General features: G+C 38.2%; 1 protein-coding gene across 1 annotated transcript in view; it reads left to right on the top strand.

Annotated features, from left to right (window-relative positions):
- The window catches only part of LOC117410842 (T-cell activation Rho GTPase-activating protein-like), a 36123-nt gene that overhangs the window by 1568 nt on the left and 17822 nt on the right, over positions 1–16733 (top strand). Inside the window, exon 2 of the mRNA XM_034017728.3 lies at positions 9007–9092. Coding sequence (XP_033873619.2) covers positions 9007–9092 — 86 coding nt within the window. The remainder of the gene's footprint in view (positions 1–9006; positions 9093–16733) is intronic.

Genomic DNA, 16733 nt, shown 5'->3' on the forward strand with positions numbered 1-16733 from the left:
GTTTATTCAATTGATCTTAATAGAGGCAGATCTAAATACTGAAAAAACTAACATGTACTGTTGGAAGTTTGATTTTCATAACCTGTTCTGGTAGCTGTTAAACAGAATAGATATCAAAATATCTTAATTTCTGAACAGTTCATATTATAACCATAGGATTGAAACTGACTAGATACTGCATGGGTTACCAAATGATGATCTGCATACAGAAGGGTTAGAATTTATGGAGGAATAAATAGTCTGAACGGAAAGGGGTTTAGGAACAGTCTCAGAAGAACAGAGGTGCCTAAAAGAAAGGGAGACTTCATCTGTAGAATCTGCAGAGGAAAAAATGTGAAGGGAAATAGATGTGCTAAGCAAATGTCACAGAGATTTAAGGATCTGGAATGTTGTCTGGGAAAAATACATAAATATGGGAGAAACACTTTATTTGTATCAGGAAAATATCGAGACTGGAGAAAACAAATCCACTGGTAAAAATCCAGACATACTGGAGGAGAACTTGATTGGAAAAAGGAGAGTAAGAATGCAGATGGAAAATAAATTAACCATATGTAATACAGAGTTAAACTTGCAAGCAGAAAAAAAAAAAAAAAAATATATATATATATATATATATATATATATATATATATATATATATATATATATAGTATACTGAGTACAGTGTTTGTATGAAATGTCAAATTGATTGTAATAATTATGCTTTTAATCTTAAGTAATTGAAAAGAATGTTTAATCATGACATTCTGTTTCCTCTAACAGCGACACAGCTTTTAGTAATTTTCTAAGCAGGGACATCGCCGCATGTTCCTAATTACTAATTGGTTTTCTCTGAACGGAAACACAATGAATGACAATAGAGACACAGCGCTGTTTTGATAAAAGTAATTTGATAAAAGTATTACATACTTGAATACTGGATTCAGGAAAGGGCTGAGACTTAGCTGTGGTGTACATATTTATACATTAACCTATTTACACTTGTTCATATATTTGAGGAGGAATTCCTCAGTCGGAAAAGAAGTATGCCAGTACTGTACCAGAATCACAACACAAAGACATTTTCCTAAGGTCAATGCAGCGCTTACTGTGTGTCCCCAGCCAATTTGCCAATAATATTAGTCACTTGGTTGGTTTACTGTCTAAACTGACGTCTTAAGGAGTTCAGGTTTAAATTTCTTTCCCTATCCCCTGGCAATGTCCCAAATTCTCAGCCTCATAAATTAAATATGTCAGCTTTGTTTTGAGACACTTCTATCCGACCTAACCACCTGATGAGACATTTCCTCACCATGTGATGTCGTTGTGACTAACAACTACAGGTATTAGTCTAGTGAGGATCCATACTTGGTTTCTATATCAGTTAAATCTCCTCAGTCATATCACAGTTCAAAGAGCTCTAATTGGTTCCATATGTTCCTCAGTCAGTGAATGCTAATGACTGGCTATCTAAACAGAAGAGAATGTAAACAAATTAAAAAAAGACACATTTTGGTCTGCAACAAATCAGACAGAATCCATGTGAGAACAGGTGTTATCTTTATACAGCATTTTAAAGTCTGACTGGTTGGATTGACTAATGATCTTCCATTTTAAAGCCCCCTCCTTTCCTCAGGGACTAATGTACAGTTGGTGCCATTCAGCCCCTGCTTCAAAGCATTGTGACGTATATTCTTGGTAAAGAATGTCTTGAGGCTAATTTGATTATTGTCAGAAAAACATTCTGTTCATTGCTGTAAAATCTCCTAATTACAAATAAAGGACACTTTTCTACCATGTGCTAACTGAATGAAAGGCTTATAAAGGTTTACTGTGGTACAGAATACAGTAAACTTATTTTGGATAATAATGTTCATTTAAAAGTACTGCAACAACAAAAAAAAGGTGTAATACAACTGAGTATGGTAACCACTGGAAAGTCTGGAAACTGTAATTGCTATACAAACTGACCACATATCTGTCTTTTGCTTAGGGTAGAAAGCAGCTTGTATGATTTTCTTAAGTTTGGTGTCATATGCCTCGTTTACATCTGAGACTGACCTGAAAACAGTATGAAATCAGACTTGTTTATTTCCATCAACAGCAGATTGGAATCAGATTGATTGCAACTGGGACTCCCTCAGCCCCAGTTAGTATTTTGGTCTGGCAGAACTCAATCTCTCCAACCAGTGCTGATGGTGGAAGTTTCCTAATGAGTATCCAGTACACTGGACACTAGGGGCAGGTTTTAAATGTCCAACTGCAGAAAAATTGCTGTGAATATATTATATCATCAAGTACATATTAGAGGTTGGTCAATTAATTAATAAATAGTAATCATACAAAAATGATACATACTGTACAGGTGATCTTTGACTTTTGTGTAATGTTGCAGATAGTATTATAGACTGCAGATGGAACCAGCCCCAGTTTGACTGAACGAGATGAGACTGGTTTCATGGTGTAGAAGGAAAAGAGACAACAGATACAATCATAGATTTAACTTATGATATCTAGTATATTGTTTTTTCTTCGCAAAATGTTGTTTTGACTTAAGTACAATACAACATATCCCTCTCTCCCAATGATGGCTGCTTCGTTGGTTTTGAAGGCCCCTTTTTCTGTGTCTGTCATGGAGCTCAATTAATCATGTAACTGTTTAATTTAACACAATGTTGAACCTAAGGTTTGTAAAATATCTTAGCAACCAAGTTCTGACCTAGTGAATCAGTGGTTGATCTGGGCCTCTTACGGAATGCACATGGTCACATTCCAGCACTGTTTAGGAGACTCAATCAGTGTTAAATATTAACCCTGAGGGCATTGCTTACAATTGATTTGATTTGACACGGCACATCACATACCAATACATTTATCAGGGTTTCCAGATTCAAATCTGAATACAGTAATTAAATGGTAAATCTATGGAGACACTTGCCTAGTCTAGATGTTGTCGTCAATATTGTTTGCATTTTTTTATGAATACCTGTGCTTTATGCCTTGGCTCCAAATCTTTTTTTGTTCTTTAGCACCTGTTCTCTGAGGTTGCATATTTTCAAAGGCTGTTCACATGTTTCTGTTGCATATTGTGATCTGCAGATAATTTACAATAAGTCTAACTATGTCAATCCCAAACCATTCTCCACTGACAAAAAGTGTATAATTGTTCTACTATTTTTATACTCCTATAATTCTGTTAAAAGTTAACTTATTGTAAATTCCCAATCAAAGTCTGATGGTATAACAATTTCAACAATATACACCCTGTACCACAGCTGAAAATACATAATTGAAGCTAACAGAAACAAGTTAAAGTAGACCACCATCAGGCCTACATCCTCCATGTACCCCCAGATTCTGAAACATAAACAAACAAGACTCCATATTGTCCCGGATTTACAAAACCTCAGTGACTGTTTTAATGCATGTTTTGTTAAGAACTTTATTAATTCAAGTTTACTGTTCATAAAACCTTTTGTCAAGAGACATTTCATTTAAATTTTTCAAAGCACTGTTTAATCTAAGAGCATATTTATAATCACTCTTCAGAATCTGTCTGTTGCACATGCATGGGTACTATTGGGTACTATTTGTTTTCTCAATAATTAGAAGGTTCTGAACTAGCATACTGCTGCTAATTCTCTAAGAGCTGAGACTAACTATCCTGCTGACTTGCTATATTTGGCTGCATAACCTAACATGAACCTGGAAGAACTCAAAATGAGCATTTTGAGCACTAAAATGAGCTGCAAACATATTCACCAAGTTTTAGCCTTGAAGCAATCTCTGCTTTTGGAAATGCTTCTTATACCAAATTAACTTGTTTGCTTATTTAGGCCTGAAACAAGAAGATATTTTGAAAGAAATACTTTTAATCCACGATCCAGGGCTCAGCTAGTTGTGGCTAACTGATGAGAAATTTAAATAAGCGATCCATGTCATCAAAATGTATAGTTTAGAAAGGTTTCTTTATTATATTAATAATGACTGATATAACTATATCTAATTATGAGAAACAGGGTGATGGCACCAACTAAAAAATACAGAAATAGTAAACTGCAAAGGTTCTTTATGTACATTTTAGTTATTGGTTTTATTTAAGTTGCTTATTAGTTTTGAATTCATAGCAACTTTACCACTGTCTTCCACAATCGTAACAATACATGTGCTTAATTTATGTGTCACTCAGATTGAAATTTAAAATTATTTTTAGTAAGCATAAATTCACTGGCATTAAACTGTCTAAACTGACCCTAAAACTAAATGATTATGAACAGCCATAAAATGTAAACCGTATAAAACACCTTGTATGAGAATATGAAATCCAGTGGAATGTTTAATGTCAGTCTCTCAGTTTTATAATATGTCCACAGGGTGGCACTTCAGATCCTATACAACAGAAACATTCCTGTACATTGTTGGTAAACATCATGCTGGGGTTGCTCCAGCTGAGTTCTGGCATTAGAGGGACAACAGTTCTATTAAGAATGAGAATGTCTTCATTGTTTTTGACTAGTGAATGAGTGCATGAATGGTCTTGTTGTCCTCTTGCTTCAAATCTAAGTGGGTTTACGTGATGGACCAGTATGGTGATGATGCACTGCCAGCTGCATTGAGAGCTTTTTAGTAATTGTCTGTCGTTTGATTGAAGAACTCGCTATTAATAAAGAAAGCCTGATTAAGTCTGACACATATAACAGGATTAGCTCAGCGGTAGATTGGACCATTGATGGAAAAAAACTGTAACTGTAACCAGTTTGTACCAAAATAATAATCTCAAACATATTAAAAGAATTAGGGGTAGACTCTAGAGATCAAAAACGAGTTCCAAAAGAAAGAATTCCCTGAAGTTTGCTGGAATTCCAACACACACATCACATGTTTCCTCGTCAAAACAAAACTCAGGGGGTGCTTAACCCATGTGGAGAACAAGTAGTCAAATCAAAAGGGGGTAATTATAACATGGTATTCCCAACAAGGAGAAGAAAGTGATTGGAAAAAAAACAGGTTTTCCATTGGCAGCATCTATTTGTTTTCATTGTATTTTTGCTGGTATCTGACCTGATGTAATTTGATTCTTTCCTGTGAGTGTTATTTCTCTGATATTAAAATAAAAGCAGTGGATCTATATAATACTTTATGACATCGCCTTAAAAACCCCAATATGATAAAAAAAGGAACCCTTAATCCTTCTTGGTAATTTGCCCAGAATGCATCACTAGTAACTGGAATTCATACACCCCATATTTCCATAATGCTGCAGATGAACATCTGATGAAAATCATGAAGTTTTCTAAGGCCAGAGGTTGATAAACAGATCATCTCCAATTGAAAGGTTTTTCCTTTGATGGTGAAATAGGAACATCTGTGATGTTGTGTGGATTAAGGCTTTGTTGTACTTTAATCTCATTACTTGAAGTAGAACCAAAATTAGATTAAATCAGACAAGTTGTAGCTGGAATCTTTACATTTCATGTTCCTTCTGAACTCCACTCCTGGACTTTGATCAAATGCAGAAGCACCCAAAAATAATAGACATACTCTACTGTAAAGCTAGATCTCTTCACTGATTCAGTGTGGTAAAAATACATTAATCAATCAAACTTCAAATTATAATATTTTATCTTTAAAGGTGCTTAACATATTTATAGAGAGTATTTCGTAATCTTTGATGTAGAATGGAGCATTCTCCAACGTTGTTCTTTTTTTAGTTTAAGAGTAGCAAAGAATGTGTTGAAAGAGAACAAAGGTAGTTTTTTTTTTATTATTATTATTTAATGTTAATGTTGATCTTGTATTTTTGCATATTTAAGTTTTAAGGAATAGTTTTTTATATATAATTGCTTTTTTTTGTCAAAAAGCTTCTATGACGTCCTTATAGTTTTAACTTTTTTGGGTGAAGTTTATAGTTTTGCAAGAATGCATTTGGAAAATCTGTACTAGAGATGAAAACTATGTTATTATTATTATTATTATTATTATTATTATTATTATTATTATTATTATTATTATTATTATTATTTATTTCTTAGCAGACGCCCTTATCCAGGGCGACTTACAATCGCAAGCAAATACAAATACATTCAAGTGTTACAATACAAGTCATACAATAAGAGCAAACCACAATTCAATAATACAGCAGATAATAGTGAAAGTTACATCAGGATATGATTAAATAGTGATAGTTACATCAGGATATGATTAAGTACAAAATACTACAGGTTAAACACTTGGCAGATTACAATATTCTGAAGTACAGGATTAAATGTAGTAAAATAGGGGGCAGATAAGAGCAAAATGAAGCATATTTAAATGAAGGGTGATAGTGTCCCAGGATACAACAGAGGAGTTCTACAGGTGCTGTTTGAAGAGGTGAGTCTTAAGGAGGCGCCGGAATGTGGTCAGGGACTGGGCAGTCCTGACATCTGTAGGAAGGTCGTTCCACCACTGCGGAGCAAGGGTGGAGAAGGAGCGGGCTCTGGAGGCAGGGGAGCGTAGCGGAGGTAGAGCCAGTCTTCTAGTGCAGGAGGAGCGGAGAGGTCGAGTGGGGGTGTAGGGAGAGATGAGGGTCTGGAGGTAGCTGGGTGCAGTCTGGTCAAGGCAACTGTAGGCTAGTACAAGAGTCTTGAACTGGATGCGAGCGGTGATCGGGAGCCAGTGGAGTGAGCGGAGTAGTGGAGTAGCGTGGGCGAAGCGAGGCAGAGAGAACACCAGGCGGGCAGCAGAGTTCTGGATGAGCTGGAGCGGACGGGTGGCGGACGCAGGTAGGCCAGCCAGGAGGGAGTTGCAGTAGTCTAGGCGGGAGAGTACCAGGGCCTGGACCAGGAGCTGGGTAGCATAGTTGGTGTTGAAGGGTCGGATTCTTCGGATGTTGCTCAGGAAGAATCGGCAAGTGCGTGCCAGAGTGGAGATGTGCTGGGAATAAGAGAGGCAGGGGTCCAGGGTGACTCCAAGGTTCTTAGCGGAGGAAGAGGGAGAGAGTGTGGTAGATTCCAGAGGAACAGAGATAGAGAGATCAGAGGAGGGGGAGGAGGAGGGAAAGAAAAGGAGGTCAGATTTAGAGAGGTTGAGTTTGAGGTGATGCGAGTGCATCCAGGAGGAAATAGCAGACAGACAGGTAGAGATACGGGAGGAGATGGTGGAGTCAGAGGTGGGGAAGGAGAGGAAAATCTGAGCATCATCAGCATAGAAATGGTATGAGAAACCATAGGATGCGATGAGGGGGCCCAGGGAGCGGGTGTAGAGAGAGAACAGGAGAGGACCCAAGACTGACCTTTGGGGGACTCCAGTTAAGAGAGGGTGAGGTGTGGAGGTTGCTCCACGCCAGGTTACCTGGTAAGTGCGGTTGGAGAGGTAGGAGGAGAACCAGGCCAGAGCAGTGCCAGAGATCCCCAGGTCAGCAAGAGATGATAGTAGAATAGAGTGATCGACAGTGTCAAAGGCAGCAGAGAGGTCGAGGAGAATTAGGACAGAGGCGAGAGAGGCAGCTCGGGCACACTTAAGTGAGTTGGTGACAGACAGGAGGGCGGTTTCAGTGGAGTGAGCAGAGCGGAAGCCAGATTGGAGAGGGTCAAGCAGAGAGTGGTTGGACAGGAAAGCAGAGAGCTGGCGGTGTACAGTCCGCTCGAGGGTTTTGGAGAGGAAGGGTAGGAGGGAGACAGGACGGTAGCTCTGGAGGGAGGTGGGGTCGAGGGTAGGTTTTTTGAGGAGGGGAGTGATTGAGGCTTTTTTGAAGGCAGAGGGAAAGATGCCAGAAAGTAGAGAGGTGTTGAGGAGTGAGGAGATGAAGGGGAGTAGAGCAGGAGCAGCAGCTTGAAAGAGGTGAGTGGGGAGGGGGTCCAAGGCACACGTGGTGGGTTTGTGACCCTGGAGCAGGGAGGAGAGGTCAGAGTCTGAGAGGGGCAAGAAGGTGGAGAGGGAGGGCGAGTTAGCAGGGGATGTAGTGGGTGTAGGGGTTGGAGAGGTGTTAAAGAGTTTGTGGATATCTGAGATTTTAGAAGAGAAGAAGGAGGCAAAGTCGTCAGGGGAGATAGAGGAGGGAGGAGGAGGGGGGGAGGGTTTAGGAGGGAGGAGAAGGTAGAGAATAGTTTACGTGGGTTGTTAGTGGAGGCTTCGATTACAGATTGGAAATAAGCACATTTAGCAGAGGAGAGAGTAGAGGAGAAGGAGGAGAGGAGAGTGCGGTAAAGGTCTAGGGCAGCAGGGAGTTTAGTTCTCTTCCATTTCTTTTCAGCAGATCGCAGTGTGATTCTTGCCGAGCGGAGCACAGAGGAGAGCCAGGGATGGGGAGGGGAGGGGCGAGCAGGTTGGGAGGTGAGGGGACAGAGGGAGTCGAGGGAGGAGGTGAGTGAGGAGAAGAGGGTGGAGGTAGCAGAGTCTACGGAGAGTTGTGAAAAGGAGTCGATAGGAGGGAGGTGAGAGAGAGCAGTGGAGGCAAGGACAAAGGGGGAGAGAGAGCGGAGGTTACGGCGAGAGGTGACAGTGGGGGTAGGAGGAGCAGGGAGAGGGGGGAGAGACAGAGAAAAAGAGATGAAATAGTGATCAGAGAGGTCCAGGGGGGTGACAGAGAGGTTGGAGGGGCAGCAGGCCCTGGAGAAGGTGAGGTCCAGTTGACGGCCAGCTTTGTGGGTAGGAGGGGACGGAGAGAGACAGAAGTCGAAGGAGTGAAGGAGAGGGAGGAATCCAGCAGAGTGGCTGGGGTTGGAGAGATGGATGTTGATGTCACCCAACAGGACAGTCGGGGTAGACAGAGAGGGGAGGGAGGAGAGTAGATAGTCGAGTTCATCCAGAAAGTGAGTGAGAGGCCCAGGTGGGCGGTACAGAACAATGAGCAGGAGTTGACAGGGAGAGGTTAGTTGGACTGCATGAAATTCAAAGGTATTGACAGAGAGGGAGGTGAGATCGGAGGGGACAGAAAAGAGTAAGGAGGGAGAGAGGAGATATTTCACATTCCTTTCAGTCTGAATTGGGAATAACAGATGACTTGTTTTATTATCTGTCTTTTTTTCTGTTTCTGGTCTCCAGCAGCTGAGGAGTCTGGCACAGCGTCGGCGCTCAGCCCCTTCCCTGGCCTTCGGTAAAGCACTCGGCAAGCCATGGACCACAGCCAGGTATGTTTATGACTCTATTATTCTGCCAAATAAACACCACAATGTTGCCAACCCTGCAAACACGCTGTAAATAAAATCTGGATTAACTGAAATATACTGTATTTTAATGTTGTTGTAAAACCTGAAAAAGTTGTCCTACTGAACTTAAATAAACCAGCAACATCATGATTCACAAACACAAATTAGACTGAATTGGGTATAGCCATTTTCTTACCTCCTCACTGCCAGGAAATCTATAAAAGAGTCAAAGAAATGGTAAAACAAATTATGGTGTCACCGATATTGCTGAAAATACTTTTTGTGGTCCAGGCCTTATGGTCCGTCAGATCTTCACAAAAGAGCAGACCAAGTGTCTTTCATTTTTTTTTTATCGTCACATATCAATCCCAGAAGTTGTGCTGTGTTTCATAATATGCAATATTCTAGAAACATGCTGAATATGGTTCTTTATATATGTTACGTCAGCTTTTAGTCACACAATTTGTGCGAATTCCCAAACACTCTGACTTTAAGCAGCCAAAACACAACTGAGAGGGTAACAGTTCAGAAAAACAAAGTACATACAGGAGTAATGGGAGTAACATACACTTTTTTTGTAAATTACTGATTTTTTTTACTTGAGAAATCCCGAAAACATGATGTATTGTAAGTCTGATCACATTTGGAAGTTGACATGATTTGTTTTAAATATAGCTGATGGTAGGCGGCTGGTTTACAGGTGCTTCCTTATCCAAGACTGCACACAAATTACTAATGTTGGCACGATCTCAAAAGGGATGTCTCTGTGGAGCATTCTATAGAAATATGTAGACTGTATAAATTACATATATGACTTATATATATATTGATATTTTACTGATTTTTTGGTAAATTTCTCTGGTTTCAATGTGTAGGGGTTGATCGGATCAATCTATAATCCATCAGGATAATACACACATGCATTTTTTTATAGCATTTTGCAGCAAGGGAACCCCCCTGGATTGTATCGACCACCTATCTGTGGTTACCCAGAATTACCCCTATAAAACCAACCAGTGCAGTAAAATGCTTCAATAAAATACTTCTGTGATTTATAGGTTGATCAAATGAATCAATTTGTTTGTGATTGGATTGTTTTAGAAGCTTAAATTTCTACTTACAAGTGAACAAGTCAAAATGTTTAGCTTAGGGATGCGGTGCTGCCATTTTAACTAAGAATTAATTTTGCTTAGAATATAAGCTATTGTATACATTTTCATTGCAGGTGTACAGTTTTGTTTCCATTGGCAACCTTATTGAACACCAAACACACGATAATAACGCAGTTGCACAAGGATATAGTAGAGAGGAATCATCAATGAACAGGCCATAACTAATACAAGCGAAACAATCTTTGCAGGACCGGTACTTTTGAATTTGTATTTCTCAGACTAATCTAATCTCTCAATAATGTGAGCTGGAGTGAATGTTACAATTATCATACACTAACCACTGCTTAGTTAAACAAATAAAGAATCAAAGACAAGATAACTAAGGTAATCAAAAGTTGTACAGGCAGCGTGGTTAAACGTAACAGTGTAGCTAAAGTACTTCCCATATGATAAGATTTACAGTAATCCTTGATGTTAAACACATTGTGTGGTCTAAAATTTAAATATCAATGTTTTACAGGACTGAGTCACCCAGGGGGCTCATACTAGAGTCCGATATTTCAGTCTATGTCACCCCTCCCACTCTCTGTGGGCATAAGAAGTGGATGCAAATCAAAACCAAAGTGGGGATTTTTACAGACCACTGTAATGTATAGCAGATGTTCATTAAAATAAAAATGCCATAAGCACTGCCATGGTATCTTTCTGAGTGAAAGCAACATCTGTGAATAGTATAATTTTAATTGTGAGTTCTTAAATCTAACTGCTGCCCCTGTTCAGCAGCAAGTACTGAGTACCTCGTGCGATTCCATATATCAATTCAAACTAATTTAGAGGGAGTTTCCCAACGTGTATTTCACTTTTATAAATAAATAAAGGGAACTAAGGTCATTCTTAGCATTCAGTGGTTTTTTAATAGCTATATTTAATAGCTATCTCAGTAAAATTGGTTATTTTTTATATTACTTTTCCATAGAAACTTCATAATACATTCTGATTGCATTGCTAACAACTTGAATTAAAGCACATAGGATCACAATGATATACAGACGTGCTCAAATTTGTTGGTACCCCTCCACAAAAAACGAAGAATGCACAATTTTCTCTGAAATAACTTGAAACTGACAAAAGTAATTGGCATCCACCATTGTTTATTCCATATTTAATAGAAATCAGACTTTGCTTTTGATTTTTTATTCAACATAATATTGTAAATAATAAAACAAATGAAAATGGCATGGACAAAAATGATGGGACCACTAACCTAATATTTTGTTGCACAACCTTTAGAGGCAATCACTGCAATCAAACGTTTTCTGTAGCTCTCAATGAGACTTCTGCACCTGTTAACAGGTAGTTTGGCCCACTCTTCCTGAGCAAACTGCTCCAGCTGTCTCAGGTTTGATGGGTGCCTTCTCCAGACTGCAAGTTTCAGCTCTTTCCATAGATGTTCGATAGGATTCAGATCAGGACTCATAGAAGGCCACTTCAGAATAGTCCAATGTTTTGTTCTTATCCATTCTTGGGTGCTTTTAGCTGTGTGTTTATCCTGTTGGAGGACCCATGACCTGCGACTGAGACCGAGCTTTCTGACACTGGGCAGTACGTTTCGCTCCAGAATGCCTTGATAGTCTTGAGATTTCATTGTGCCCTGCACAGATTCAAGGCACCCTGTGCCAGGCGCAGCAAAGCAGCCCCAAAACATAACCGAGCCTCCTCCATGTTTCACTGTAGGCATGGTGTTCTTTTCTTTGAAAGCTTCATTTTTTCGTCTGTGAACATAGAGCTGATGTGACTTGCCAAAAAGCTCCAGTTTTGACTCATCTGTCCAAAGGACATTCTCCCAGAAGGATTGTGGCTTGTCAATATGCATTTTAGTAAATTCCAGTCTGGCTTTTTTATGTTTTTCTGTCAAAAGTGGAGTCCTCCTGGGTCTTCTTCCATGGAGCCCACTTTCGCTCAAAAAGCGACTGATGGTGCGATCAGAAACTGATGTACCTTCACCTTGGAGTTCAGCTTGTATCTCTTTGGCAGTTATCCTTGGTTCTTTTTCTACCATTCGCACTATCCTTCTGTTCAATCTGGGGTCGATTTTCCTCTTGCGGCCGCAACTGTTGTCACAGGAACATCAAGCTGCTTGGAGATGGTCTTGTAGCCTTTACCTTTACCATGCTTGTCTATTATTTTCTTTCTGATCTCCTCAGACAACTCTCTCCTTTGCTTTCTCTGGTCCATGTTCAGTGTGGTGCTCACAATGATACCAAACAGCACAGTGACTACTTTTCTCCATTTAAATAGGCTGAATGACTGATTACAAGATTGGAGACATGTGTGATACTAATTAAAGAAACTAATTAGTTTGAAATTTCACTATAATCCAATTATTTATTATCTTTTCTAAGGGGTACCAACAAATGTGTCCAGGCCATTTTAGAATATCTTTGTAGAATAAGCAATAATTCATCTCTTTTCACAGCTTCTTTGCTTTATTCTATGACATACCAAAGGCATGCAAGTATACATGATAAAATAGCTTTTAATTTCATCACTTTTCAGGAGGAATGAAGCATTATTTCAGTGAGCTGTAAGGGTACCAACAAATTTGAGCACATCTGTATGTATTACAGAATCACATACATTTGGAACAACATAAATGGTGGTGGCATCCCTGCCAAATCGGTGTATCTCAGTCTACAGTCATTATTACAACACTTTAAATTGAAGGGCCTTTTGTGTATTAACTAACTGACATATTAACAATCACTTTATTTTATATATTTTTTTATTTTTTGGTAACTCTTTATCATCAAGAAAAATACGATATAATAATATGCAGTATCACAAACCCATTTCACTTTGGTACAAACAAGTATATAACAAATTATATTGTAATATATATGATTTTTAATATGTGTTTTATACATTCCTTTATAAACGTTTACTGTGGTAAACTGGTAAATTGATAGCAAGGTGTAGTAAAAGCATAGTGGAAGCAAAATAAAGCACAGGCATGCATGGTGAATCACTAGTAAAGCATGTTTTAAAACTATAGAGAAGCATGGATTAAAACATTAACCATGATAAAGAACAATAATTGCATAGTAAAAACACAAGCAAACATTATAAACTACAAATTTACAGTTAAGATTAGCAGTATTTCTCAATGTCTACAAGTAGGTAGCAGAAGATTAAAGGTAAAAAAAAAGTATTAGCTAATTTGTGGATTTAGAGTACAATATTTTAATATAAATCAGTGTTGTTTGTACTGGAGCTTACTTATTTGATTATACACCTCACATTGGTCCATTCTGACCTACTTTTAGCATATTCTTTTTCACATTTTTTTCTGAGTACAAAGCCAATTACTTATCCTAAGATCATTAAAAACAAAATGTTCCGTGGTATCTGCAAAATGCATTGGACCAGTTGCTATTTTGGGGATGTGCTTTCTTTTCTTAGATACCGTGATAAAGCTATGCTTGTATCTGTATATCTCTAAGCCACACATAAGGCAAGGCAAGATTTAATGTTTCAATTTATGTGCTTCTATAGGAACACTATACTGCATGTTTTACATTCAGTTAAATGTTGTGACGGTCCGCACTGGTTATCTGGCAGCTCTGGCAAATGCCAGAGCTGCCAAAAAGTAAACCTCTTTTTTTTTTTGCTTTCGCTATTGTGTACGTGTAGATTATTCAAATAGAAAAGACTTCGAATGACTTACTACATGAAGAACTCTCCTAAAAGAATGTACTAGGTGGCTGTGTGGTCCAGTGGTTAAAGCAAAGGGATTATAACCAGGAAGTCCCCAGTTCAAATCACACCTCATCCACTGACTCATTGTGTGAAAAGATAAATCAAATTTGTTTTTCACGTAGCATGTGCCTGCAAACTGTACCATATTACTGAGGGATAAATATGAATTAATTTAGCTGATTGAAGTGTTTCATATGCAATATTAAGCAGTGTACATTTTAAAATAAACTATGAAGTTTGTTTTAAAATGGATGTCACCAAGAACCAAAGATGAGAGTCCCTGTCTTAAGCAGTGACCTGACACACCACCTGGAAAGGCTCTCTTTGGCCTTGAATCTCACTCTGGGACTGTGAATCTCACTCTTTAGGACAGCCAATCCCTTGGCATCTCTGTCATGCATATAAAACCGTGTTAATATTACCTTGAATATTACCTCCTAAATGTCTGGAATAATTACATATTAGGCTACTGAAATAAATAAGCAAACCCATTGTACACTGTCTGTAGGTCTCCTGTGGTTTATGTATATTTACAGTAAACAGTAAAACAGTCCCGTCACAAGATAGCCTGTTTTTAGTTCAGTAATTGAAATTTGCTAAACGTCTTATGTAATGCTCTGTCAGAACGCAAATCCTGCATTTTATGCTTACTAAGTACCGTCACAGCCTCAACGTGGGCCGGTGCACTTTAAAATGCCAGGGCCGATTTCTAGTCCCAGTCCGTCACTGATGTTGTGTACCTGTTGCAGATGACACCTCTAACAAAAGACGTCAGTCTAAACCTGCCAGTAATCCCCCCACAAACACACATACTCACACTCCCACACCACTGAACAGAAACACTTTGCTGACCCGGAGTATAGTGTCATATAACTCATAATGATCCATTGTACCCTTTTGTAACTCTACTCATTAAAACACAGCAGATTTTCATAATGTGACTGTGATATCTTCGCCTATAAATTAGTAGTATATTTTACATTCAAAACTAATTTATCCATACTGACATCAAAGCCAAGCCGATAGATTTGGTATTTGTACTTTCTTTGATCTGCTGTTTTTATTCTCATTTCTGCAACACGCCAACCTCTATTTCTCATGTAAGAAAGGCACACTTATCACTTCATCTTCAGCTGACTATTTTCAGGTTCCTCAGATTGCAGAATGTTCTTCCTCTTAGATGCCTATTTATTCAGTGGGGAATCTAAAAACAGTCAACATTAATATCAAATAATTGCCTCCCAAAGTGCCTTGCTGAGGAACATTAAATATAAAACTACCCATATAAAAACTGTACAATTCTAGTTTTTAACTGCTGTTATAGTTTTTTTTTTCTCATTTGGGTATGCCAGTACCCACATTGTTTTTAAACATCTTGGCAGCTTGTTTATTTTTACTTTTTTAAATTATTCTTTAACAAACAGCCCTGCTACAAAAGTTATTCTAAAGTATGCTAATAAAAAAGGGGATTGGAAAATAAGTAAAATTGTTAAGAGGAAATGTCACAATTTGTAGATTAATGTATGCAAATGTCTACTTATGCTACAGACCTGTGAAAATAGGGAAAGCCTTGCAAATACTCATCCGTATGCTTCCTTTTGAGGCTGTTTGGAAGTTTGTTCATGTTTATGCAAAAGTGGTGAAGGCATCTTAGGTAAATCCTGTCACTTACACTGTAAATAAATACAGAACCAACTATTATATTAAGGGTTTGTATACTCTAGCTTTTCTTAGATTACTGGTAGTTGAGCAGAAAGCCTTCAGAAGACAGCTTGAAGATGAAAATGGGATAAGAGTGTTGACATGCTAAAAGCACCAACACAGGAAATTAAATGAAACCAGTATACTTTTATCAGATGGGATCTAAAGATAACAGAATTGTACAACTTTTAAAAAAAAAACACATTGCAGTATACCATGGTAAAATCATAGCAAAGTATGCCATACCTATGGAACACATTAAAGGTTTCAGTACCATGAAGAAAATAGATCACCATTGCCATGACCTTCATCCATGGACTCAAAGCCAATGCCCATGCACAGGTTCCTCAGAATCAGACGAGTGGTTCCAAAGATATATCTGTCAATTTCTCATCTGTGCTCATCTGTGGTTGAACTCTGTAATCCATCCTTTCCTCTTAACAGTGATGTTGGTTATACTGTAACAATTTCTTACAGAAAATGGTTCATTTTGAGGAACCCATGAGTGGATAGCTTAAGGAACTGTAAATGTGTTATTACACGTTTTGAAGATTATTAACAAGGAAAAAAGCCTGTCGTTATTACTATTACAATTGTTTATAACATATTTTATTTTAAAAAATGGATGTATTATTGGCTGTTTTAAACAGATTTAAAAAGTGTCGTCCTCAAAATAACCTTCTTGGTGTCTATACTGATTGGCTGAATTATAAGAATCCTCCTCCAGAAGCAGACACCTGCCGACACAGACATCAACAATAGCAGTGCAGTGGGAGTCATCCCAAAACTGACATTTTCACTTCAGTGTTTGGTATGGTACAGCCCTTTTTTCATTAATTAACCATTTGAAATTCAACAAATAGTATTTGTTATTCTTATTAAAGATTTAGTGCTTGGATTTAGATGATTATATACAGCAATTTAGGCTACATATTAAAATAAAAACAATTAAAATCTCCCAGCAGCCTTTGGACTTAAATAAGCAAATACAACTTTCCCATGAACTGTTTTTTATTGGGGTGGGGGGGTTGAAAATTCATAGAAATGTATAAAA

This window comes from Acipenser ruthenus, chromosome 6, assembly GCF_902713425.1.
Source record: "Acipenser ruthenus chromosome 6, fAciRut3.2 maternal haplotype, whole genome shotgun sequence".
NCBI classification, from domain to species: Eukaryota; Metazoa; Chordata; class Actinopteri; order Acipenseriformes; family Acipenseridae; genus Acipenser; species Acipenser ruthenus.